The sequence below is a fragment of the Gossypium raimondii genome, chromosome 12 (genome assembly GCF_025698545.1).
Source record: "Gossypium raimondii isolate GPD5lz chromosome 12, ASM2569854v1, whole genome shotgun sequence".
Lineage (NCBI taxonomy): Eukaryota > Viridiplantae > Streptophyta > Magnoliopsida > Malvales > Malvaceae > Gossypium > Gossypium raimondii.
In genome coordinates, this window is record NC_068576.1 from 40,665,264 (window position 1) to 40,693,263 (window position 28,000).

The window sequence follows — 28,000 nt, forward strand, 5'->3', positions numbered from 1 at the left end:
TTGATTGCATTAGAAAACAGTTGTACACAGCAACAAACCCAATCCCAAAGAAAGTGGATTCGTCTAAAAGATATTAGTATTATAAATAAAGTAATAAGTAACAGTCTCATTTTGTTGCTAAATCTGTAGCCCAAACGGGGCGCAAGCAATTATATTAGAGGAGTGAAGGCGCGTGAATGCAACATTTAATTAAAATGGCATTTTAAATGAAGTGCGTCAGTAAGTTAGTCAGTACGTCGTTGCAAATTGACATCTAGCCAGCTGTTTATTTACGTAATTTGCCACTTTCCCCGAAATTCAACAACCGGGAGCGATGCCCCACTGTGCCTTGTATCATTACGCATCTCACGGCTAATATTGCTTCTTGCAATTATGTTATTCTAGGTCCAGTTTCAGGTTATCATGCACACACAGAATAGCTTTTCTGCTAAGGACTATATTGTCTTTTTATGGTGATGTCTTGTATTTTTTGTCTCATCGATCTTAAATGGGCAACTGCTTGGTAGAATCCAACGAGACTCCATCCAATAGAAGAAATTCATATGTTCTCCCTCAATAATATTATTTTTAAAATATCACACATAAAAGTTGAACCATCTTGGTGCCATGCTTATATTTCAATCATAGAAGTTTGATAATATTATGAGATTAGTGTTGCTTTGAATTTTTCTTTTGTATCAAGATTTTGGGTGTTTGAATGATTAGTATTTATAGAAAGAAGGTGGTGAGAAATAAATATTTGTAATTAAATAATCAGAAAGTTGACTTTTTTTCATATTATATTTTAAAAGTTAAGTAGTAACATAAATTGTAGTGGTGGAAAAAGAACGTTTCCCTCCTTCACATTACAAGTTTTTAATGGAGAAAGGGACTCTTAACTCAAATCAATCCTACACAGTTAAATCGCACCCCAAATAAGAAGCTGTTGTGCGATAATTGGGTGATTTTTTGGGCAAGTTTCTTGAGTACGATTCTAAGAGTTTGAGTAAGGGTGTACGAAATTTCCTACGGATCAAGGTTCAACTAGATGTTAGAACACCTTTAAAAAGGAAGAAGAAAATCATATTTGATTCTGGAAACTTTACCTATGTTAGCTTAAAATATGAGAGGTTAACTATGTTTTGCTTTTATTGTGGTTGACTTGGACATAATGACTCATTCTACTAATTGCGAATGTCAAGAGGGGAGGAGTTTACAGAGTTAGGTTGGGATTTGACCATTCGTGCGCAATTTAAGAGAGCTGCTGCTATGCAGAGTGTGTGGTTGATTGAGGATAGTGATTAGGGTGGACTTGGGTATCTTAGTCAACAAGCGAATCTAAATACTGAACCACATGAGGGACATGTTCGATTGGATCTCATGTTAGGAATTAATTTGGAGGGGGAAATGGTATTATGGGTCAGGGTGAAGGTCGGATTGATATGGAACATGATGGGGAGGAATTTTCGATTGGGATTGGCGAAGGTAAAAAGAGACTTCGCAAGGAGGGTGGAACTCAAAGCTTTAATGGTGTAGAAGATGCGTTAGTGGTTAGGGAAGAAATACCAGTGGGGAGAGCCTATTTTGTTTCGGCAGCTGCCAAGAGGCAAGTTGACCGGTCACAATGAAAATCTTGAGTTGGAATGTCCATGGTTTGAGGAGTCCACCGACAGTTAGAAGGGCCCGACATTTGCTAAAGCTGTATAATCCCCACTTAGTATACTTTATGGAGACTAAATTAAATAGTAAGAGGATGGTGATTGTTCACAGGCATTTTGGTTTTTTGAATGGATTTGGTGTTTCGACGAAGGGCTCGAGAGGTGGTTTGTGTGTAGTATGAAAATGTAATAATACTATCTCTCTTAGAAGTTATTTGATGAACCATATTGATGTAGATATTCATGAAGATGAAAGTAATTTACGATGGCATTTCACCGGGTTTTATGGGGTTTCTTATGTTAGGGGATGAGAAGATTCATGACGAATTTTGAAGTCACTGAGGACTTCGCAAGACTCCTATTGGATGGTGTGTGGGAACTTTAATGAAATCTTGTATTCATTTGAGAAAGTGGGGGTGTGCCTAGGGATGAGAGAATGATGAAAATGTTTCGAGGAGTTTTAGAGGACTGTCACTTAGTGAATTTGGGATACTCTGGACCTTGGTATGCATGGGAGAGGGGGAATCTTCCGGAAATAAATATTAGAGAACGTCGGCTATGGGGTAGCTAATGAAGGCTCGATAAACTTGTTTCCTAATTTTATGGTACGTCATTTACCTTTCTTTTTTTTCAAATCATTGTCCTTTCTGATGGAGAAGGGCATTCATCACAGACCTATGCGTTTTCGATTTGAGGCTTTTTGGATAATGTAAGAGTCTTTTAAGGACAAGGTTAGAAAATTTTGGGGTAATGATGAAGGGGATATTTTTATTAAGTTAGAACAAGTTAGGACTGATTTGTGTTAATGGGCCAAATTGATTCGGGGAAAAATTGATGGTATTCGGCAGGACTTGAAGAGTAAATTTAGGGATTTATTGGAAAGGGAAAGAGATGATGCAACCCTCGAGGAGCTGGTTGAAATAAAAATTATCTTGAATTTAGAAATTGATAAAGACGAGATGTTTTGAGAACAACAAGCACGTGTGAATTGGCTTCGCTTGAGAGATAAAAACACAAATTTCTTCCATAAATATGCTTCACAGAGAAAAAGAAATAACAAAATTATAGGTTTACAATATGAGGATGGGAGAGGGACGATCGGGGATGCTGAGATGGAGTGTATCGCAAGGGACTACTTTAAGGAGCTTTTCACGACTAATGGCAGTATGGTTACGGATCAATTGTTAGTGGGGGTGAGAAAGCAGATTTTTGATGAGGAAAATTTAATGTTAACCCAAAGGTACATTGAGGATGAGATTGTTAATACTTTAAAGGGTATGAGACCGATGAAAGCTTCTAGTGATGACAGTTTTTCGACATTATTTTTCAGCATTGTTGGCATATTGTGGGCAGGGAGATTGCTAATTTCTGTTTGGAGGTACTAAATGGTGGTAAGGTTCTTGATTCTATTAATATTACTAATCTTTGTGCTTATTCCGAAAACTCCCTACCCATTAATTTTTAAGAATTTTAGGTCCATTAGTTTGTGTAATGTATTGTATAAATTGGTCGCGAAGACAATAGCGAATCGGTTTCAGTGGGTGCCAGAAGGGTGTATTGACGATGTATAGAGTACTTTTGTACCAGGACAATTGATTACTGATAATATTCTAGTGGCTTATGAAATTTTGCACTCATTCAAACAGAAACTATTGGGTAAAAAAAGGTCTATGGTTTTAAAAGTCGACATGAGTAAGGCGTATGATCAAGTTGAATGAAACTTTCTTTGTGTGATGATAGAGCGAATGGGTATTGCAATGCCTTAGATTGACTTAATCATGAGATGCATCTCATCTATTTCATATTCGGTTATTGTCAATGGTAAGGTGGGAGAAGCTTTCAAACCAAGTAAGGGGATTTGCCAAGGGAATCTTTTAAGCCATTTTCTTTTCTTGATTTGTAGTAAAGGGTTATCGGTTTTGATGAATGAGGCGATGAATAGATGCTTAATTAAAGGTATCAAGGTGAGTAGATGGGGACCCTTGATTACACACTTACTTTTTACTGACGATTGTATGTTGTTTGGAGAGGTTAATGAAAGAGGGGTTTGTGCGCTGAAGATTATTTTACATTAGTACGAGATCTATTTTGGGTAGTGTATAAATTATGAGAAGTGTACAGTTTTCTTTAGTTTCAATGTGGGTGAAGAAGACATACATTCGGTTTCTGTGGCCCTAGGAGTTAGATACTCGAATGACCTTGAGTGGTACTTAGGTTACCCAATATAATGGGGAGAATAAAAAAATTGGCTTTTCAAACTTTAAAAGATTGACTTAAGCAAAGATTAGACAGTTGGAGTATACGGTTCTTATCCCAAGGGGGGAAGGAAGTCTTTATTAAAGCAGTCTTTCAAGCTATTCTTACGTATTCTATGATGTGCTTTTTGTTACCTAAATTGTTTTGCAGCGAACTAGAAGGTATTATTTTTAGGTTTTGGTGGCAAAAAAGGCATGGTTGAAGAGGTATCCATTGCTGCGATTAGAGGAAGCTATGTGAGTTGAAAGAGATTAAAGGTTTAGGATTTTGCAGCTTAGCTAAATTTAACTTAGCATTACTAGTGAAGCAGGGTTGGAATCTTATTCAAAACCTGACTTCGTTATTAGTGCGAGTGTTAAAAGCAAAATACTTTCGCAGAGTGATTTTTTGAGAGCTAGGTTGGGGAATTTATAGTCGTATACCTGGCAGAGTATTTGGGAAACTCGAGGGCTTCTGGAAATGGGTCTCTATTGGAGAATAGACACGAGTGACAGAATTAATGTTGTGGAGGATGATTGGATGCCTGGTTCAATTAATTACAAAATTAGTGGTTCTATTCGTGATAATGGGATAACTACTGTTGCGAAATTAATTGATAGCTTGCATTGAATTTAGAAAGAGGATGTGATTCGTGATACCTTTTCAGATATGAACATTGATAGAATTCTATGGATTCCTTTGGCAATGGTGGAGCATGTTGATCTGTTGGTGCGGAAAGGGGAGTCTTCGGGCGAGTTTTCAGTTAGGAGTGCATATAGATTACTACTGGACTCTAGTAATGACATGGATACACTTGAAGTACAAAATGTAATGAAAGGTTGCAACAAAAAATTATGGAGCCTCAATCTCATTGCCAAACAAAACTTTCAACTTGGAAAGTCTCTTGGGACTTCCTGCCTACTATAGTTAACTTACAGTACAAACGACTTAGATCGAGTACAACTTGTCCAGGATATGGAGGGGAGGTAGAAACGATCACTCATATATTTCGTGATAGTCCTATGTCAAAAGATGTATGGTTGCACTTAAACCTTACTTGGGTGTTATCAAAATAGAATCTTGATAATTAGGAGTGGTTCACCTGGGTGTTTGCGGAAGGTTCCAATAATCATTGTAGAATGATTTACTACTCATTATGGGTGATTTGGAGTGTGGGGAACAAAGTAATTTATGAAAGGCAGAACAGTTCAGGGAGAGAGTTAGCAACCAAAATAATTACTTACGTATAGGAAAATGAGGCTTTGAATAATCGTCCTCTTACCAAATGTTTTTTTTATCAGAGTGGAAACCCCAGGAGATAGAATCACACGCATCAATTTTGACGATACTTTTAACCCCAATCTGTTTAGATATGTTGTGGGGTTGGTGGTAAAGAATAATAAGGCGGAGGTGTTAGCGTCCAAGTTAGTAGTGGAGAATAGGGTTGTATATTCTTTTGCGGCAGAAGCCTCTATATGCGTTCACGCTGTTACGTTGGGATAACACTAGGTATAGAGACAGATGAAATTGAGGGAGATGGATTAACAACAATAAAGAAATGTCAGGCAAACATTATAGATAAATTAGAAATTGGGGCGTTTATCAGAGAAGTTCACTAGAATAAGTGTAGATTTAATAAGATCTGGTTCAAGTTCATACCCAGAAAAGCTAATCAGACTGCTCATATCATTGCCCCTGAAAGTTTGAAGAAAAACGAAGAGTTTTACTTGGAACAAAGCGTCCCTCACTACGTTATCGCGTCGTTGGGTCTGGGAAGACACCGCGAACGTGAACCCTATTGAGAGCCCAAGTTGTTTAGTGATCGGAAGAGCAAATGGAGGATATGGGTACTAGAAGCTTCTCCAGAGAACTGCAACCGACAGCAATAAGGACACATATGGGGAGTGGTGGGTAGCAGTTCAATTAATTTTGACTGGATAGGGGTTTTAGTTTCTTTTTATTTCTTTTTCTTTATATTTTGCCTAGTGGGTCTTGTTTGTTGAGCTCTTATTTTATTTTTAAAGACTCATTTCTTGGGCTCAAGTGGTTAGACTATATTCTTATAATAAAAGTCCAGTCTTATTATTTCAAAAAAAAAAATCGCACTCAAATTTTCACTAATTAATATATGCATAAACCAAAAAGTTTTTTTTCTATGTTTTTCATTTGTTAAAACTAGTCTTTATACTTTTAGTTTTTTGAACAATTTAATTTTTTCGAGTGAGGTGAGTTTGTGGAGTAGTTTCAACAAATGAAAAGCATAGGAAAACTACAATAAAAGAAATAAAGAAGGAGGAAAATAAATGGAGAAGGTAAGAGAATGGAAAATAAAGAAAAAAAGAAAAGTTAAAAGAATATAAAAGAAAAAAATTAAATTGCTCAAAATAAAAAAAATATAGGGACCAATTGTAGAATTTAACCTATAATTTTTGTTTGAAATGATGATTTAACGTGCCACATCAACTTACCGTTACACCGTTAATGACAATTAACAGCTCAATGACTAAAATGTTACAACCTGATAACGTAAGTGACTAAAACGTAACATTTCAAACAAAAGTAACTAAAATGTAACCTGATTAATAACAACCATTTCTTCTTGCTCTTCTTCTTCTACTACTACTACTACTACTTCTTGGTCTTTTTCCATATCATTGTCAAGTTCTTGAGCTATGAAACCCTTATCCATGGCAGCTTTGAAACTTGCAACTTCCATCGTAGGTGGAGGAGATATAAATATTGGAGAGTGGTAAAGAAATGTTGAAATCAAAGTTTGTGGGACTTTGAAGATGAAGTGGATTGAAAGGAAAAAAAAGTGGAGTGGAGGGCGAAGGGAAATATTTTTTACTTTATTTAAAATTGTGAAAAATAGAACGTCGATAAAGACAATGTATCGCAAAGAAAAAAAGAAAAATAAAGAACACAAATATTTTTACGTGGAAAACCTTTTGAGAAAAAACCACGGGCAAAGGAGAAGATAATTCACTATGTTAAATTCAAATAATTACAAAAGAAGTAGGCTATATCTATTTATAGGCTTGTAAAATCATATTCTAATAGGAATATAGTAAGATTGAAACACTTTATTCTAATCAATATCAAATAGATAGAGTTTAATAAGGTTTAAAAAACCTTATTCTAAAATAAAATAAAAGAAGTGTAGTTCTATATGGATTTTACTTTTATTTTATTTTACTATTGTATTTTATTTAAATAAGGATCTAGGTCACTTAATTCTAACAATCTCCACATTGACACAAATTCTCAATGAACAAGTTCTTCATTGCGAACACTCAACGAACAAGTTCTCCACCTCTTCCATAAAACCCCTTAAGGGTTTAACTTCAACAATTAACACCAACCAAGTCTAAGCAATGCTCAAACTTGGTTATAGGAAGCGACTTAGTCATCAAATCTATAGGATTTTCATGAGTCATCAAATCTATAGGATTTTCATGAGTACTAATTTTGCTCACAACGATATCACCACGAGCAACAATATCATGAACAAAATGATACCGAACATAAATATGTTTTGTTCTCTCATGAAACATTTGATCTTTTATAAGGAAGATGGCATTCCGACTGTCACAAAATACTGTACTGATTTGAAGGTCTTCATCGAGTTTACAAAAGAGTCCCTTCAACCAAATGACTTCTTTACAAGCTTTAGTGGTAGACAAAGTAATTGTAGTTTGCAAAGTGGCTTTCCAACTGATTGCACAACCTCCGATTGTAAAGACATAACTTGTGAGAGATCTTTTTCTATCAAGGTCTTTAGCAAAATCAACATCAACATACCCAATGACTCCATCTCTAGTTCTTCCAAACTGTAAGCAAACATTAGTAGTACATCGTAAGTATCTTAAAATCCACTGAACTGATTTCCAGTGTTTTTCATCGAGATTTGTCATGTATCTGCTAACTGCACTGACTGCATATGATAAATCTGGACATGAAAAAACTATTGCATACATGAGAGATCCCACTGCACTAAAATATGGAACATGTGACATGTACTTAATCTCATCATCTGATTGTGGAGACAAAGCTGATGAAAGTCTAAAATGGGCTACTAAAAGAGTGCTAACAGGTTTAGCACTCTGCATATTGAACCTGCAAAGAACTTTCTCAATGTACCCTTTTTGACTTAGGTATAATTTACTTGCTTTTCTATCTCTGAGAATCTCCATACCAAGTATCATCTTTACTGGTCCCAAATCTTTCATCTCAAATTCTTCACTTAGTTGGGCTTTAACATTTCTAATCTCTCATTTATCTTTCACTACTATCAACATGTTATCAACATAAAGAAGTAGATATACAAAAGAACCATCATTGTTTTTCTTAAAGTAAACACAACTGTCAAAGCTAATTTTTTTGAAATCATGAGAAGTAATAAATGAATCAAATCTCTTGTACCACTGTCTTGGTAACTGTTTCAAACCGTAAATGGACTTTTTTTAGCAAACAAACATAGTCCTCTTTTTCTGAGACTGTAAAACCCCTGGTTATTGCATGTAAATATCCTCCTCAAGTTCTCCATGCAAAAATACAGTTTTTACATCTAACTGCTTAAGCTCGAAATCATGTATGGCCACAATACTCAGTAAAGCTCAAATCGAACTATGTTTCAAACTGAGGAGAACACATCTATGAAGTCCACTACTAGAATTTGACTGTAACCCTTTGCAACAAACCTTGCTTTATATATAGGTTCTTCAACTTCTGGAGTCCTTTCTTTCTTTTTAAACACTCATTTATAATGAACAACCTTTTTACCTTTAGGAGGTTTTACAAGATCCCATGTTCTGTTTTTGTGGAGTGATTCCATCTCTTCTTACATAGCAAACATCCACTTTTCTGAGTCTTCACAGCTAACCGCCTTAGAATAATTAGATGGCTCTTGGTTTGCATCTATATCTTCAGCCACATTTAAAGCATAAGTAACTAGATCAACCTCAACATACTTTTTTGGAGGTTTAATTTCTCCTCTAGTTCTGTTTTTGGCGATAGAGTATTGTGGTGAAGAAGTAACTCTATTCTGAATTTTTGTACTGACTTGAGGAGTCGACTCTGTTGTAGATTTTGGATTAATCTGATGCTCCACCTGCTTTTGATGTTCTTTATTGGAAGAGTCTTTAAGACATAAGTTAGGTAGCATATCGGTTTCATAAAAAAACATCTCTACTAATCACAACTTTTTTATTTTCAATATACCATAACTTATACCCTTTTACACCAACTTTATAACCAAGAAAAACACATTTAATGGATTTCGGTTCCAATTTTCCATTATCAACATGAGGATACGTAGGACACCCAAAGATCTTTAAATTAGAATAATCAACAGGATTATCAGGCCATACCTCTTGTTGAGTCTTTTTCTCAATGGCAATAGATGAAGATCGATTGATAAAAAAACATGTAGTAGAGGCTGCTTCGGCCCTAAATGACTTCGATAAGTTAGCATTCGACAGCATACATCAAACTTTCTCTATGATCGTTCTATTCATTCGTTCTGTAATGTTGTTTTATTGTGGAGTATGACGAACTGCCAGGTGTCTGACGATCCTTTCTGACTTGCATAGTTCATTAAACTCATCAGAACAAAACTCTAAGCCATTGTCTGTGCGGATGTGTTTTATTTATTTTCCCGTCTATTTTTCAATCATAGTTTTCCAAGACTTAAAGGCGGAAAACACATCGCTTTTTTGCTTCAAGAAGAACGCCTAAACTTTTCTGAAAAAATCATTAATAAAAGTTAGCATATAATTAGCTCCACCTCTCGAAGGCACTCTAGATGGTCCTCACAGATCAGAATGAATATACTCCAATGTTCCTTTCGTGTTATGGATTCCTCTGGTGAATCGAACTCTCTTTTGCTTCCAAAAATACAGTGCTCACAGAACTTCAGTTTGCAAATTTCTTGCCCATCAAGAAGTCCTCTTTTTCTCAATTTTGTCATGTCATTCTCACTCATATGCCCTAGGCGCAATACCAAAGTCTAATAACATCATCATCTGACAAGGAAAAGGAAGCGACTGCTGCATCACCAGTAACAGTAGAACCCTACAAAACATATAACTTGGCAGTCTTTCTCTGCCCTTTCATCACAACGAGGGAACCTTTAGAAATCTTCAAAACCCCACTTTCAGCTGTGTTTTTGTACCCTTTTGAATCAAGAGTACTCAACGAAATTAAATTTCTCTTCAATTCTAAAACATGTCGCACGTCACTAAGTGTTCTGACAACTTCGTCAAACATATTAACTTTTATCATTCCAACACCTGCAATTTTACACAAAGTATTATTTCCCATCAAAAAGAAACATTCAGACATTGTTTCGTAAGTTGTAAACAAATCCCGATTGAGACTTATGTGGAAGGTGCAGCCCGAATCAAAGATCCACTCCTTGCTCACTTTAAAATTGTTGACAAAAGCGACTAGAAGTTCACCATCACTGTAGTCTTCTACAACATCAGCTTCACCGAATTTTTTTAGTTGTTTTCCCTTTTGATTCGCAGCCTCCCTTTTGGTCTTGTTCTGTAACTTATATCACTCAGATTTAATGTGCCATTTCTTCTTGCAGAAGTTAGAAGTTTTACCTCTATTTGAAGACTTCGATCTACCTTTAGATTTACCGTAAGGATTCCGTTCCTGTGTCCTTTCACGATCATAATCAGTATTCCGATCTTGTCTCCCACGAATAATAATACCTTCTCTTTGAGAGTCGGGTTTAACCACAATATGCTTCATCTTATCATACAAGGTCAAAGAATCATAAAACATCATCAACCGTGAGAGATTTACGGCTATATAAAATCGTGTCTCTAAAGGTTGAATAAAACGGGGGCAATGAATAAACTAGAATCAACCCTAGATCTTCCTTATCATATTAAACCACCATGGCCTTCAAGTTTGAGAGAATTTCTTTAAACAGTGTTAAGTGTTCATGCATAGACGCACCTTCCTCCAAACGATGAGTATAAAGACGCTGCTTCATATGCAACTTGCTGGTTAGAGTTTTCGACATACATATTTGTTCCAGCCTTTTCCGTAATGTAGCGGCGGTCTTCTCCTTCATCACATCTTGCAAAATTTTGTTAGACAAATGCAGATGTAATTGTGTTAAGGCCTTTCGATCCTTATGCTTCTTCTCTTCATTCGTGAACGTTGAAGGCATCTTATCTATCCCTAACAGGGCATCCTCCAGATCCATCTACATTTTAATCTGTCACAACGTAAATCTGGTGTTACGATCCAACAGCGAAATTTCATATTTTAAGGACGTCATTACCGCGACCAAGACGAACAACCCGGAAGGTCGAATACCAATTTGTGAAAAATAAAACGTCGATAATGACAATGTATCGCAAAGAAAAGAGAAAGAAAAATAAAGAACATACAGATTTTTACGTGAAAACCCTTTCGGGAAAAAACCATGGGCAGAGGAGAAGATAATTCACTATGTCGAATTCGAATAAATACAAGAAGAGTAGACTATGTCTATTTATAGGTTTGTAAAACCATATTCTAATAGAAGTGTAGTAAGATTGAAACACATTATTCTAGTCAATATCAAATAGATGGAGTTTAATAATGTTTAAAAACCTTATTCTATAATAAAATAAAAGAAGTGTAGTTTTATATGGATTTTACTTTTATTTTATTTTATTATTGTATTTTATTTAAATAAGGATTTGGGTCACTCAATTCTAACAAAAATTAATATAATTATTTTTATTTAATATTAAAATTAATATTTTTATTTAATTAGATTTTAATGATGTCATGAAGTGTCGCTTCTTGATTGACTCTAGTTTTTTTAACGAAGTCTAACAATAAGGGCTAACATTGGTTACGAAATTATAGTTTAAGTACTTGATTTGACAAAAAAAAGTTTAAAACTTAAAAAAGTTGTAAAACTTAAAGGCCTCTTGCTCAATTTCAATTAAGCCTTAATTTTATGTACAAATTAGGAATAATATTTGATGCACCATTGGTGCATAAATCTCGTGCATCATCAATGAATAATAATTGACACATCATGAATAAATTAAATAAAAATATAAAACACTTGTAAATAAATAGTAATTTTATTTAAACATAATTAAACATTAAAATACCTATTATAAATAAATAATAACTCTCGGATTTAGGATCTTGGGCTTAAGTGATTAGGGTGTAGGTCTAGGATCTCAAGTGCAATGTATTAGTATTTAATTATAATTAATTATGTTTAAATAAATTTATTATTCTTTATTTATAAGTCCTTCGCTATTTTTTATTTTGATTAATGATGAGGTGTCATGTTATTATTCAACTTGATGCATGAGACTTATATACTGTAAGTGCATCAAATAGTCTCCTTATAAATTTGGTAAATTTATTTAACCTTTTACTAAAATTTTCTATTAACAAAATTTAAAAAAATTGATAAACTTCATATAACTAAATTTTTATTGGCATAATGATTTATTTGACCTTCCAATTTTACAAAAGAAATCATTTTACCCTACCATTATTTCTTCGTCTCTTTTAGCCATTGAGTTTACGTTGTTTATTAAATCACCCCAAAATGGATGGAAATGTTACTGTCTATTAAATTTGCTTGCTTTAAAAATATATAAAAATTATTAAAATAATTAAAATAATTATCATGTGGATGTTACTTCAGTAAAATTAGTAGACATTGGGTGAAAGAGATGAAAATTAGAAATCAAATAAATTATTACTCTAAAAGAAAAGAAGGAAAAGGTACCGGACCCCGCATTCTCTATATTATTAAAATAAGTATAAAAAATGATGTACTAAAATCTTCCTTAACCATCTCCCGACACTGTCTTTTCATTTACCAATTTCAGATTACAAACATGCTAAAACTCAATTGTTTAATAACAGTTGTAATTATGTTTTTAATCTTTATATATATTTCATCCAAAACTATCCACTTTATTTTCAAATAAATTAATAAAGAGTCAAAGAAGTGATTAAACCCTTCCTCCCAAATCTGTAACTTCACTTTGTAAAGGAAATAAATTAATAAATGAATAAAATGTATATTTAATTTTAACATGTGAACTTGTTTGTTAGATGCTAATCCTATTCACCTTTGTAGACATATAATAATAATTTTTCAAAATGAATTAGGCTTTGTTCTTAATAATATTATTAAAGCGTAAAAATTGTGTATTGAGAAAGTACCCAAAATCTATCTACCAATTCTATTACCAAATTTATCTTTATATTTATTTCTTCTCTCTTCGATAACGAAGCTCAAACATTAGGTGGTTCATAGGTGAAAAGTTTATGGCCTACAGACCGTGACTAAGGAGAAACACACCTACATTTGCAAGTTTTTAGGTTTAAAAGGCCTGGTGGCATTCCAGCTTTCCTTCTCCTTTCAGGACCTATCCGAAAGAGAATCCAGTACTTCTCGGTCGTGAATATCTGAATAGAGCGAACCACCCCGTGGATATCTTTGCTTCGGAACAAAACAATTAGAATAGAATTATCATAATGAAGGCTGCTACATGTCAATAGTTTATGCTTGTCAAAAAAAAAAAAAAAAATCAGAGGTAATATTTTGCTGATATAAGAGGAAAGAGAATTGAGCATCGACCAGTGAATCTATACAATGTGACAAAGAGTAAATGAAGCTGTGTCATAGACAAGCAAATCTGTTATATATATAAAAAAAATAAAATCAGATGGGCATGTAATATTAAAATACCAAAACTAGCACTTCCTTAAAAAGGTTACCAAACTAATCTTAGTTCTTCATGTTTACATATGACTCTGCATATCCCAACTTTGAAACAGGCTGTTCTATCATCATGTCTTATACAAGAAATCCTGATACTTTTTGTTGTATTTCAATCTGCCATAAAATCAAATCCAAGTTAGGGTGCCATTATACAAATATGACTCCACAAATTCAAAATGGCCCTGAAAATGCAGGCAATTATCTAAATCTGCATCACAAAAATTGAATCCAAGTATTGCTGCACCATGCAACACATAAGTGCCCCCATTAGAAAGTAGCTTTGATTTGTGTACATCACAAAATACTTAAGATGAGTTCAGAATCCATCAATTCAATAACTATAGGCTTCTTCCAACTCCAGTGGTTCATAACAGAATGACACCCTTTATCTTTCCACCTTTTCCATCGAGTATACCCTAAATTCATGAACCAAAGTACAAAGGAAAACAAGTATAGCTGGAGGCAGTTCTATTTGTAGCCAGTAATAAGGAACGGTTGTAGCAATTGGTCTTCATGGAAAAACTAACAAAATTTTATTACATAAGATATGAAACTTTTCTCAGTATAAATTGAACCTAAGCCTGCCCCAGACTCACCGCAGCCAAACATTTTGACAATAAAGTTAAACCTTATCATCATAGGCCAGTATGTAATGCAAGAAAAGCCATACACTGCATAAGTGAACATTAAAAGATCCTTGCCATTCTTAAGCATCAAGTATGACATTACAGCTAGATATTGTACTGAAGAAATACATAAATAGCTTCAACCCCAGCTACCAGGACAAGTTCAGACAGCTTAACAATGAAACAAAATCAAGCAAATAAATATCGAATTGAGTGACAACACATAACATAACCTAGACATTACATGACCATTACAACTTGTGAGTTTCTTCCACTGAATATGTTGTTAGTGCCACAAATCATATCCTGGAAGTATAAAAATAACTTACGCTTTTCTTATTCCTGACCCTCACCAGTAACTTTTTTCTCCTGCAAGTTCTTTGCATGCTTTCCTTAACAACACGTCCTAAAGAAAAACGATAATATAACTTCTAGTTTTACATTGGAGGAACACCTAAATAATCTTAAGAGAATTCCAGAAGAAAATGACATGCTCCTATAATCTTTCTTCAGCCACCCCAAATTTCAATGGTCCTGAAAATTTTGCCTTTACTGAACTCGGAGAACTACTATTGCACGCAAAGCCTATCAAAGCTAAGATATAGTTAGATTCTCTGAGAAATACACTAACTAAAAGCATGAAACATGAGAAATACATTGGTGACAATGAAAACTAGTCAGAAAATATAATACCAGTGACTAAATAGTTATAAACATTTCCACAATATAAACCATCATAATGCCCTCCCAAATCAATACGACCATAATCCATGGATAGAAGAATAAATGCATGGAAATAATCTAAAGGGCCATGCGAGCATAACATTTGAGTGTATGGGACTTCAAAGAAAAGAAGGCATAAATATGATTACTTTGACTAAATACTTCGCTACCAAATCCACACAAATTATACAGGTAATTTATCGACCAATGCTGCCAGCCTGCAGGTCCTATCCTAAAACTCTAAAAGAGCATCATCACATAGATGAAAATACCATGGACCAAAGGTCTGTAACCAAACTAACCAAACATTCCAAAAGCTCTCAGGTGAGATTGTATTAGCAGTTAAACTAATTTCATGATCATAACACACAAGAAATTGAACTATAATCCCAATTCTCAACTACCCAAATAAAGGCCAAGACAAAGACAAAGCACCAGTAAAGGGGATACAATAATACACATACTGTTGGCGGGGGGGGGGGGGGATTACTCACAGTTCTCAATCCAGATCTTCTTGCCTGGTCTCCGCATTATCGCCTGATCCTGAACCCGACCCACGAGCCCTAAATGGCCAAGGAAGCGATATCCTGAAACTCCTCTCCACCGTTCGATTATCCCCGGCAGACCTCTGCGCATTATCGGCAAGACCACTACTACTACCATCATTGCCACCACCAGTCCCCTGTGCACCACGAACCCTCCTCTCATAATCAGGATCATCTGTAGGCAACTCGTGACGACACACAGGGCAAGAGTTATGCAATTCGAGCCACGGAAATATGCAATCCTTATGATAAAGATGCTTGCAGGGCATCTGTTTTGCTTCAGTCCCATCCTCGAATTCGTCCATACAAACTGCGCACTGGTTGAACTCCGAACTCAAGTTATGCTTCGAAATGTTCACCGAAGGTAGCGTGTCCATGGCTGATTTCGATGCTGGTGGGGTTCCGTACCGATTAGGGTCGTTTTCGGCCAGCTGCTGGATCAGTTGCTCGAGGCCCGGTCCGATGAAATAATCACCGATGTTCACAGGAATCCGAAAGCCCGGCTCGGACGGATTGCTTTGAATCACGAACTCGATCTGCGCCCCGCGTGAACGTAGATCGCTGAGATGACCTTGAATGAAGGCAAATGGATCGAAAGCGAACGGGTCGCCACTGCCAGAACGGGTCGACCCGACGGAAGCAGGGGATGATGAAGAGGAGGAAGGAAAAAGGAGCTGGAGGAAGGAGGAGACAGGATCCGACATCGTCAAATAGGGGTCAGAGAATGGGTTAAAGTTCGGGTTCGGGTCATGGAAGGCGGATCCTGGATTAAGGTTAGGGTTTTCGTATTCTTCGAGAAATCCCTCGTTGCATAAGGGACAAGAGGGGTCAGATGAAGGGGAGATAGTTATACTGACGGTACGGTTGCATTGGTGGCAAAAGAACTGCTTATTGTTTACGCCGACGGTGCTAGCGCCGCCGACGCTGCTGACGTCCCCGACGAACGACATGTTTGGGGTATGGGAAATGGTTTCAAAGAGACGGACAAAGAGCGATAAAATTTTGCTTTTAAGGTTTTCCTTAAAGAAATGTTTCTCTCTCTCTTATGCTTTACGGCGTCGGCCAGATATTTCAGTTTTCACTTTCAGGGCTTTTCTACCGACTTTAATTAAGGCTAAAGATTAAAAAAAATCTTAATAAAAAGAGGTAAAATACAACAACATTCACTCAACTTTGACTAAAATAATAAAACAGTCACTAAATTTTGAAAAGTGACACCCAAGCCCATTTCCCGTTATAGACGTAACAGACAATAGACGTGGCCCATTAGAGTGTCACGTTAGAGGAGTTGAAAGATGTTGAAGCGGGAAGTGGACATGACTGGTTTGAAGAGGTTAGTAAAATGAGTTTTGAGATACCCATGTGATCTTCCTTTCTTCTTCTTCTTCCGGATGCTCATGTCCAATGTAACTAGTTAACGAGCCACGTCACCTGCCTCGTAACTAAAAATGTTAGTGGGTGATTGATTGTCACTTTTTGATAACGTTAGTAACTATTTTGTTATTTTAATCAAAGTTGAGTAATTGTTGATGTACTTTACCCTAAAAAAATCAATTAAGATTTTACCAATACTTGGTGTTTAAAAAAAATTAATTGACTCATCCTATTAATGAAGATCTATCACTAATTGATTTAATTGTTAGATGTAATTAACATAAATCTTAAGAAGTTGACATATGTGCAAACTGCATAAAAATATATTGACGTGATATACCATGTCAATAAAAATAAAAAAAATATTTTTTAAAATATATATATGTGTAGAATTAGGAGAAGCAAAATTCCATTCGATTAAAAAAATCGAAAAACTTTTCAATTTTTGAGTTAATCGAATTGAGTTATTCAATTTTTTCGAGTCAACTCGAATAAGTAATTTGAGTTTCGAGTTCGAGTCGAGTTAAATTTTATAATTCGAATAACTCGAATAATTTGAATAATTCGAATAGCAGATTGGTGTAAATACTCCTTTGCTCCCTGCCAATTTTGAATATAAACAAATTGATCTCTTTTAACAAAAATTACAAAAAGATTTAAAATAATTTTAAAATTCAAAATATTTATAAAAACTCCAAAATTTATATTTTTAAAATTATAAAATTAAAAATATATATAAAGAAAGTTAAAATTTTAAAACTTTTCTAAAATAATAATTTTAGGACTAAATAAGTTAATTAACGATTCAAGTTTATCATATCTTTTTTTATTTGAAAAAGTTTTCAAATATATACGGTTTCAAATTTATGTGCTCCAACATGAAATTAATTATATTGTAACGAGATTTTAATTTGACATATTCAATTTTTTAATTTAACTTGAATAATTTCACTTGATTCGACTTAACTTGAATTTCATTTCACATGACTCGATTTGAAAAACTTGTAAATCAAGTTAGGATGATAAAATAGGACTCGTCAACTCGATTAACTCCAATTTTTTTACTCGATTCGATTAAACGCTTACCTTTATTTTGAATGAATCTGAACAAATGGACATTCACATTTATCTGAATATAAATATCTATTTGTCTAGATTCATTCTATATGTGGTTACTAAAAAATCATAAAATATTTTTTATAAAAAATTATAAGTTATTAAAATGGTAAAAATTTTAAAATAATGAAAATAACTTACAAAATTAATAAAAAATTTAAGGGAAAATATTTGGTACACGATTAGTGGAGTTTTTCAACTCCACAAGTAGGGTCAAGGGGTTGATAAATGTCCTATAAGAGTTGATACCCTCAATAGTGCTGAGTTGAAGAGGATTGAGGTTTTTCCCAGTGGTATCGCGATATTAGCTATGGATATCGCAATACCCAACTCCTAAGGACTTCCCCCATTTCAAGACTAGAGCTGATATCACGATACCTAGCCTTGAGTGTCGCGATATCACTGTCGAAGGGAGACAAAAAATGACCAGAAGGGTAATCTTTGTCCAACATGTCCCCCAATAAAAAAGACAGGCTCAGGGGCAAATTGGTCAATAAAATTGGGTCTGATATATGTTAAAAATGCCAAAATATTGGATGGAGAGAGAGAAAGCCACTTAGACACTAGACTTAGAATAGTTTTCTCTTAGTTTTCTCTTCATCTGCTTTAGAGTTTAGTTTTCTCCATAGCTGTAGCACTTAGCTTTCTGCAATTTCTTTGTTTTCCTAGCATTTTCTTAGGTAGTTAAGTTAGTTGTTACTGTAACTGAGATTTATTTACAGATTTAGTACTTTAAAATTTGTTGTAATCTCATTTTAATATTGAGTTCATTTTCTCAAGTAAAAATCCTACATTTTATCTTCTTTTTATGTTAATGGATTTCATGGTTACTTCTTTGTTGTTTGTTAGTTTAGAACTGGTAACGAGTAGCTAAATATTTAGGGGTTGGTTGATGGAAATATTGGGTAATTGATTTTTGGGTTCGATGACTAAATTGCAAAATTAGACTAAATCAAATAAACTTAAAAACTTAAGATTGACGCCCCAAAGCGAAAATCGAGATAAGTGAGATTGAAAGGAGATCTTATTGGGCACCAATTTGATAAGCCCTGGGTTAGTCGGTGGGGTCGAGAGATAACTCGGACTAATTTGTCTAATTTGGTAAAGTTTAGGCCAATAGATAAAATGGAGCCAATTTAGGAGTAATCGCAATTTAGATCCCTAATTCGAAAGTCAACCAACCACATGGAAGTTAACCAACCACTCTCTGTTATCGTATTTACTCGTATTTGATAGTTGTGTGGTTTGCTTTCTTTACAATTTAGTCCTTTTATGTTTTAGGTACTTAATCAGTTTTAATCAACTTCATTTATGGTTTGTTGTACTATAGTGGCTAGCTAGTAATTATTTAGACTTTTTAATTACATGTTTGTAGCTAGAATTCACTTAATTGCCAACTCATTTGGGTTCGATCCTCGCCAACTTCTTTGGGTTCGATCCTCGGAGTACTCTTGTACCCCGTTGTACAAATATATTACAACTGACCTATCACACTTCCAGACACCACACGTAGTATTTGATTGATAGTTGTTTTAGTGTTGATTTCTCTTATGGTTCGCGAGGACGATGAGAGGTGGTCAATATATTAAAGAAGATTGAACGAAATATATTTCCCAAAAGTTCTTCTTTACTCTTGACCTTAAGAAGAATGGTAGCATAATTTTTCAACAAATCCGTTCAAATGATAATTTGGAAATCTAGTAATCAATATTGATATGCGTTGGTTCTAGGATATTATGTGATGTTGTCACGAGGAAAGTAAATACGCGGTGTAATATTTTCCTTTAAGTGATGTTTTGTTCTATTGAGTTTTCCTGCTAAAGTTTTTTAATGAGGTAGCATCTTATACATTTAGAGATACGTGTACTCTTTTTATTTCACTAATTTTTTGAACAAGGTTTTAACAATGCATTTTATCTAGCAATGAATATTGAAGGAGAGTGTTATAAATAATTTTATTATAAAATAGATATCTATTAAAATAAGAGATTTGATATACCTTACGACTCTAATGTTCATTAGATATTCAATTTTATATCATTTATACTTTTTATATTTATAAATATAAACATTTGTAGAAATACTATTGATGTGTAAGTAATACATATTTCTCTCTTTATTTTTCATTTATGTTGATTATGTTATTGTTAATATAATATTTATTAATTAATTTTATTAAAGGCAATCACTATTTTATATACTCTAATTATACAATAAATATATATATCCTGAAAAAATCACATATTAAATTAGGTTACATTAACTTATATTATTTATATAGTCGTAAGTGTTCTCGTCCATTTTATGGTTTGAGATTATTTTTGCTCAAGCCAGGTGATTTCAAGCAATGAAATCATTACTTGTACCAAAATGATACGATTATGTATACATGGAGGTAATGTTGGAATTCGTATGGCAAGCCTCTAAAAAATTAGAGAGGGGAGGTATGAAAAAGTTCTGGTGAATAGTGTTAAAGAATGAATGGGCACAAAACTTTAACTCTGTCACTCTTTAATCTCATTACTTCTTTTAAAAGAAAAATAAAAGAAAAAAAGATTTCCTCCAGCTCACATACATAATTCGTTAAATCCAGGGGTTGGGGGGGGGGGGGGGGCTGGCTGTTGAGGTTGGATGTTGCCGCGTATTGAATTCAAGTATCTCTTCCTTCATCGTTGCGGCTCAGTCCAACGAGGGCCTCGTCTGGGATATACTTCCCCCAAAACCAGTGTTGCTTCCACACTTGGTTTATCTCTTCTATCGGCACGTTCTTTGTCTCCGGCAAGAAGTAGTAGACGAAGACCGTCATTATTACCACGAACCCGGCAAAGAAAAAGAAGAGCCCAAACTTCATATGGCAAAGCATGCTCAGGAATACTTGACCAATGATGAAGGTGAAGATCATGTTTACAGCCACGTTAATGCCTTGTCCTGCTGATCGGATTTCCAAGGGACAGATCTCACTTGGAACCAGCCATCCCAATGGTCCCCATGACCATGCAAATGCTGCCACGTATGCGCAGATGAACAGCAACAGTATGTTGGCATCCCACCTTGATAAGTCTCCATCTCCATTCACCCCAAACCTCACCGCAATCATCGTTCCTATTGCAATCTGTACATACATAATAATGTTAATCAATCAAACGGTGCATATATCGTAGATAAGCTTAAATGATGGTTAAAAGTAGTCTTATATATGTACCTGGAAAATGAACATTTGTGCGCCACCTTCGAGGAACAACATCCTTCGTCCGAACTTATCGACTGAATAGATGGAAACCATGGTGGCAAGGACATTAACGATGCCAGATATAACTGCGGACATGAGCGAGGCATCATCACCGAAACCCAAGGTCTTGAAGAGAACAGGTGCGTAGAACATAACGACGTTGATTCCGGTGAGCTGTTGGAAGAATGGGATGAGGATGCAGAGGACAAGTTGAGGCCTGTGTCTTGGTTGGAGGATGCTCGTCCATGGTTGATCCACCTTCTTGGCAGCTTCGGTGGCGTCGAGCAAGTCCTGAAACTCGGCATCGACATGTTGCGTGCCCCGGACTTTCTGCAACATCTGCCTCGCCTTCTCGGGTTGGCCTCTCTCGAGGATGGAATTGGGAGTGTCTGGTAGCAGGTATGATCCGGCGGTCATCACTACAGCAGGAACAACTGCCAGAACTAGAGAAAGCCGCCATCCCCATCCGCCTTCGATCTTTGCTGTGCCATAGTTAATAAGGCCTGCAGCTAGAATACCGATTGTAACGGCCATTTGGAAACCAATGTTCAAAGCTCCTCTAATGCTTGCAGGTGCCATTTCGGATAAGTATACAGGAACAGACTGCCATGCCTTGGATAAATTAGTACGTAGTTGGAATTGGAGCATGCAACAACTTTTAATTCACTTACCTGATTAGCAAATCCAACGCCAACACCAAGCAACAAACGGCCAAAGATTAGGACACCAATGTTCATGGCAACACCATTCAAGATGGAACCGATGAGAAAAGCAACAGCTCCAGCTAACATGGAAATTTTGCGGCCAAAGATCCTGGTAACAATGGAGGCAAAGAAGGAGGCGACCAAAGCAGCAAGGTAAAGGGAAGAAGTGAAAAGAGTGAGTAGCTGGCTATCGAATTTGCAGTACTGGTTCTCGGTTTGGGATGCCTTTCTCTGTTGTTCCAAAACACTAGGGAAGAACTTCTTCAGAAAAGGCTCCATTGATGTGACCCCACCTGAGATACCCAGGTCATAGCCGAAGAGCAGACCACCACTGGCAGCAATGAGGCAAGTGCAGATGACGAAGGCGGTGACACGGCCGTCATAGATGTTCACTTTGCTTGCGGCAACAAATCCTCCGCCTTCCATTGCTCCACTACTGCAACACCGTGAGTTTGGAAATGAAGTGAAAAAGACAAAAAGGTTAATTAGAGTAGGTAAGGAGGGTTGCTTAATTGCCTTTCCGGAATGGTGATATGGGTTTAGGGTCTTTCAACGGACAAGTCCCGCATGAATCACCGTTTGAAGGAAAGGAGCAAAATTCTCCTACTCCCCCAATCCTATTTCTTTCATTCAAAACTCTGCCTTCATATATATCGTTTTTACTTGCATTTTGTACTGTCCTATTTCTAACTATATTCTTCTTCCAAAAAATAGCCACAAAATTATTTTTATCGGTTTGACCACCCTATTTGTCGCCAAGTGATTGATTCAAACATGTTGTCTCCTCAATTAGATTTTTGTCAAACCTAATTTTAGCTGGTCAACAAGTAAAACTTTCACATCCCTGCATTAAAAATTTTCCCCTTGTTGTTAATAAATAAATTTATTAGAAAAATACATCAACAAGACTTGAGATGTCAACAATGGCTTAATCACAGCTATATTATGTTTGACCATCAAAATAATGAGCCTTCTGAATTGCTACTCTCTTTTTTTCCGAAACCCAACTTCATTAAATTACATCAAAATAACTTTTAAAATTAAGGCTTTACTTCATAACTAAGTTGAGAAAATAAATCAATTTAATTTAATTTTTAAACGCGTTTGGATAATAATTATATTACACTCAACACTCAATTTTAAGTAATATACTAAATTGATTTTATAACTTAAATTCAATACTTATTTTTTTCAATTTATTAAATAATACATAAAAATGAATTTTATTAATTTAGCTATCAACTAAAAAAATCAAAATAGAATATTTAATAAATTTGGATATTTATTTAATTTATATTTAAAGAAAAAAACAGTTCCAATGTATTCATAGCTAAATCATTTCACATAAATGCGATGTACTCATAGCTAACCTATAAGCATCAAGTCATTTCACATCCACATACAAGTCATTGATCATATACAAATTTAGCTACACATTATAACTCAACACAAAACACAAAACACACATCAACATTTACTAATCCAACTATAATTACAATTTAAAAGATAAAAGTGAGGTCAAGAGATACTCAATTATGGTACCGAGTAGCAAGCTTAAATCTATGCACTTCCACTCCCGATCTCTACTTCTTTGACATCAAGTGTTTGAAAATTATAAAACAATGAAATGAAAATAGATTTGATTACAAAATATAAAAGGTTTTACTAAGTAATTGCTAAAATAAAGGAAACTTACAATAAATTTAATTTCAAAATAAAGGGAATTCTTTGAAAAATATTTTTAAAAGTCTATTCATACAAAGGATTTTAGAGCTTGGAAATGTCACAAAAACTCTTAATGGAAGTGAAGATTTTGCAGGTTGCAACATCTTGTCGTCCTAGCTAAATTCCTAAGAATGCTATTGGGTTATTGGAAATAAATGCTCTAGATCAATTTTTACGTTACAACCTCTTTTTGTAATCCATCATGACACTCCTTTGGCATCTCCTAAGCGTGGCTAAATTCCTCCCATTTTTCGGCTTTTCTTCTCCTAATTAAACTATGGTTTTAGTTTCCTACTTAAGCTTTGATTAATGTAGGTTATTTTAATATTATTTGATCTACGAATATAGTTTTTTCCACCTTAAAAAGATAACTCATTACACATTTAGGTATTAGCTTTTACAAGCTGTTAGAGAATTTTGTGTTTATGTTTTGAGGGTTCTTATTTCGGGTTTTGGGATTTAGTTTTATCTCTGTCTTTTATACTCTTTGTTTTTGTCATTTTAGTGACAGTATCTTTCCTCGTGGTTTTTTATCTTCTTAGAATGAGTTTTTCCACGTAAAATATTTGTGTTCAATCTTTTCAATTTCTTCGTTATTTTACTTATTCATTGCTTAATAGGGTTTATTCCCAACAAACTGGTATCAAAGTTAGTTCGATTTTCGCAATCAACCTATTCAGAGATGGCAACAATAAGGTTTGATATTGATAAGTTCGATGGCATCACAAATTTTAATCTGTGGCAAGTTCGGGTGACAGCAATCCTAATTCAGGACGATCTTAAGAAGATCCTTATAGAGAAAAAGCCTGTAGACATGGATAAATCAAATGGGATAGGTTAGATAAAAAAATATCTATCCACGATTCAATTATGTCTAACACATAATGTGTTGTAGGAGGTTTTGATGGAGAAAACGACACTCACCTTATGGAAAATGTTAGAATCCCTCTACGCGACAAAGTCTCTAGCTAACCAATTGGTATTGAAATAGTGTCTATACACGTTCTGCATGGATGAAAGTGAACACCTTAGAGGTTACACCAGTCAATTTATTACTCTTTTAAATGATTTAGAAATGTTAAGGTTCAGATTGACGGTGAAGATCGTGCTATGCTATTATTGTGTTATTTACCCCCTTCATACAAGTCTTTCAGGGAGACATTGATTTATGACAGAGATAATCTTTCATTCAAGGATGTGAATGGTCATCTGTTGAGCAAAGACAAACTTGACAATGAGTTTGGTTCGAATAGAAAGTCAGATAGGCAAGTCTCGATTTTAGTAGCATCAAAGAAGCTGATAACTCTTGAAAAGAGTTATAATTCATGCCTTTAGACTGGGTCAATTGTCTGTACTTAAGTGAACTTAGTTACATTTTAAGATATTATTTTAGCATTTTTAGAACATTGCATAAGAAGCTTGGACGGTGCTTAAATGTTATTATTTGTTACTTTTAATTGCATGTAGAAGGGTTGTGTTTGGTGGTTTGGCAGGTGCAGGATGTGGAGAAGATAATCTTAGGATGTTAGTTTTTATCCTAGAAAAAAAAAGAATTTAAAAAGAGGAGAAGATAATCTTGGGATGTTGGTTTTTATCCTAAAAATTTTTTTTAAAAGAGTAGAAGATAAAAATGGGTTGTTGGATTTACCTTAGGGAAAAAAGCTATAAAAAACCAAAAGAGGAAACCCAAAAAGACGAATAAGGGTGGTGATCCATAGGCGAAACTAGAGGGTAACAGCTGAGTAGAGAAGAAAAGAGGAAGACGAAGGCAGTCTCTCTCAGCCATCACAGGGCACTGTGCCGCTAGAGTGTGAACTGGACATGCCAAAGCTATCTTTCGGACGTTCTTCTGTTATTTCTTAATTTGTTCCTCCATGAATTAATTTGATTGAAATGATGTTGAATGATATTTTGGTTTTGAATTTTATTTGTCAACCCATGAGCTAAATCTCATAGGGTTGGGGTTACTTGATGAAACCTTTATTTTCTTTAATGGTTGAAGCATAGATCTGAATTAATTACTATTTCATTCAATTATTTTTATTTTTAAATTGTATGCATGCAATCCCTAGACATAGACGACTGTGCAGCATGCCTATAAACTAATTTAATTACGAAAAGGTTGGATTAGTTGGACTGAAATTAAATGATATGAGCAAGTACTCGACAGATACTTGTAGTAGACTTTAGACATAGAGTATTGTTTATACAGAAGGAACACAGTACAGGTATCGTGTTAAAGGCCTATAGACACGGGTAAGGTAACTTGAGGTTTCTGCTCTCAAAAGAAGTAAACCACTTTAGAACTCTTATGAGTAGTAGATTGAGTATGACTTTGCTAAGGCATTATTGATAGTAAGGGTAGATTCTTAGTAATCTCGACCTTCCATATCAACATCGTATATCCCTTATCCCTTATCGTAGTATATTTGTCATCGCATCCTTAGTTGTTTACTTGTTCAATTACATATTATTCATATAATCATTTTCTTAATTGTCATTACATTTTTACTCTTGCATTGACATAACATTTTCAATTATTCATCAGTTACACATATTGTTCACATTAATATTCCTTTTTTTTTACCACTGCATTCTTATCATTATTTTGGTATAACATTAATCTAACTTTATCATAATAACTTAACCATTTGTATACCTAATTTGATCCTTGTGGAGACGATCTCACTTATTACTTTATTACTTGATCCGACATGTATACTTACACAATTTGTATATCATTTTCACACGCAACAAAAGCAAGACAAGAGATGTCACTATTGTAAGAAGTTAGGTCAAATCAAGGCAGATTGTTACAAACTGCGAAATAAAAGGGTTGCTCAGAGCAACGAGGAAGATTTAGCGACTGCTAATTTAGCCAATAAAAAGGGTGATGATTTCTTGTTGGTGTCAACAAGTGAAAGCTCTGAACTTACATTCGAGTGGATCTTGAATTCGGGGTGTTTTTTCCACATGTGTCCCAACAAGGACTAGTTCTCCACATAGAGTTTAGTTGAATGTAAAGTTGTATGCATGAGGAATGGTTTACCCAGTAATGTAACTGGTATTGGTACTGTTCAAATTAGGATGTACGATGGGATAATTAGGATTTTGTCAGATGACAACATCAACAGGATTAATTGTAACAAACCTACTAGGACATTCCTCTTGAACCTCGTTTGAAATGTTTTCTTCACCAACAATAGGCAACCTAACAAATTGATCCAAAACAATGTGACACTCCATATAATTCCAAATGAAGCATGCAGGTTTAGTGACTTTGTTAAACATTATCTCAAAACAAAGGATATTTACCATCTATTGATCATCAATTCTTTAGGATGGGCCATGATGATAAGTCAAAGAGTTCCTTAAAATAAGGCAGGTCATCTGATATCACACCATATGAAATTTTCTCATAACAAAATCTCTAAAAATGGTTTAAAGCTAAAAGGTCATCAACTTGAAGAGCTCACTCATGTTTATGATGCTCTAATTGTTAGAGAACACCATTAATGTCCATGGAATAAGCATAAGCATAGTGCTTGGAGGAAGGAAATGTCTAGGATGTTGGAAAAGGAAACCAATCACCTATCATTTTCTTTTTATACACATACTTGTACTTTTCAACATGTAATTTATCTCGACCCAAACCCAAAGGCGAACCCATGTCACCTTGCATCACAAAGCGACACATACCCCAACTCTATTCATCACTAGAAAACTCGAGGATGGAAAATTTTTTAAAGCTAAAAATAAAATGTGATTCACGCATCTTTTTACAATATAAAAAGAAAGTCACTAAAAGGTGGCAGGCACACCTTGCCAATTGACTCAAAACAATTTCATAATCAACAACACAATTGCAAATCACGAATGTAACAATGATGAAACTATGCTTCTAACAAATAAAAGGGAAAGAAAAAATTGCTTCTATCTGCAAAAATATCACTCAACCTATGGGACCAAGAGGGAATTGCAAAGTCATACTTACAATGTTTCAATTCTATACCCCTCAACACCAAAATACTCACCAGTTCCTTCATCCAGGTGGAGCACTCCAAGATAACGCTTTCCATGAGAGTGTCAAACTCCCTATAAATGGATATCCTTATGGAAAACCAACATCAACTAGTGGAACAACCTTATCTTTCCCTTTTTTCTATATGAACTCTATTCGACATGGTGGAAAAATAACAAAACTATTGATTGTAAAGATGTTGATCGATAAAAGAAACAATGACAATTGACTAAGAAAGAAAATGAAAAATATATGTTGAGCATGACTCCTATTTCAGTCAAATTTGAGAAATAATC

The 28,000-nt window shown here is 34.8% G+C and overlaps 2 protein-coding genes across 6 annotated transcripts; both read right to left on the bottom strand.

Annotated features, from left to right (window-relative positions):
- Positions 1 to 13,097: 13,097 nt before the first annotated feature.
- Positions 13,098 to 16,610, bottom strand: LOC105764143 (E3 ubiquitin-protein ligase RING1). Of its 5 annotated transcripts, none has more exons than XM_052625450.1 (2): positions 15,485 to 16,610; positions 13,098 to 13,354 (listed from the first exon to the last, which is right to left on the bottom strand). In XM_052625450.1, exon 1 carries the CDS (start codon positions 16,483 to 16,485, stop codon positions 15,490 to 15,492), a length of 996 nt encoding a protein of 331 aa, XP_052481410.1. In that variant the 5' UTR covers positions 16,486 to 16,610; the 3' UTR covers positions 13,098 to 13,354; positions 15,485 to 15,489. The 5 variants fall into 5 exon arrangements, with proteins under 5 accessions (XP_052481410.1, XP_052481409.1, XP_012438088.1 ...); XM_052625449.1 differs by having other exon boundaries at positions 13,098 to 13,359; XM_012582634.2 differs by lacking the exon at positions 13,098 to 13,354 and adding an exon at positions 13,450 to 13,755 and having other exon boundaries at positions 15,485 to 16,609.
- A 3,868-nt stretch (positions 16,611 to 20,478) lies between these two features.
- On the bottom strand, positions 20,479 to 22,616 carry LOC105764142 (sugar transport protein 11). Its single transcript, XM_012582633.2, has 3 exons — positions 21,926 to 22,616; positions 21,228 to 21,857; positions 20,479 to 21,137 (listed from the first exon to the last, which is right to left on the bottom strand). Exons 1-3 carry the CDS (start codon positions 22,382 to 22,384, stop codon positions 20,676 to 20,678), a joined length of 1,551 nt encoding a protein of 516 aa, XP_012438087.1. The 5' UTR covers positions 22,385 to 22,616; the 3' UTR covers positions 20,479 to 20,675.
- Positions 22,617 to 28,000: the final 5,384 nt, after the last annotated feature.

Coding starts and splice junctions, on each gene's coding strand:
- LOC105764143 (XM_052625450.1), bottom strand. CDS start 16,485: ATGTCGTTCGTCGGGGACGTCAGCAGCGTCGGCGGCGCTAGCACCGTC.
- LOC105764142 (XM_012582633.2), bottom strand. CDS start 22,384: ATGGAAGGCGGAGGATTTGTTGCCGCAAGCAAAGTGAACATCTATGAC. Junction 21,858..21,925: donor GCGTTGGATTTGCTAATCAG/GTAAGTGAATTA, acceptor AAGGCATGGCAG/TCTGTTCCTGTATACTTATC. Junction 21,138..21,227: donor CACAAATGTTCATTTTCCAG/GTACATATATAA, acceptor ATGTATGTACAG/ATTGCAATAGGAACGATGAT.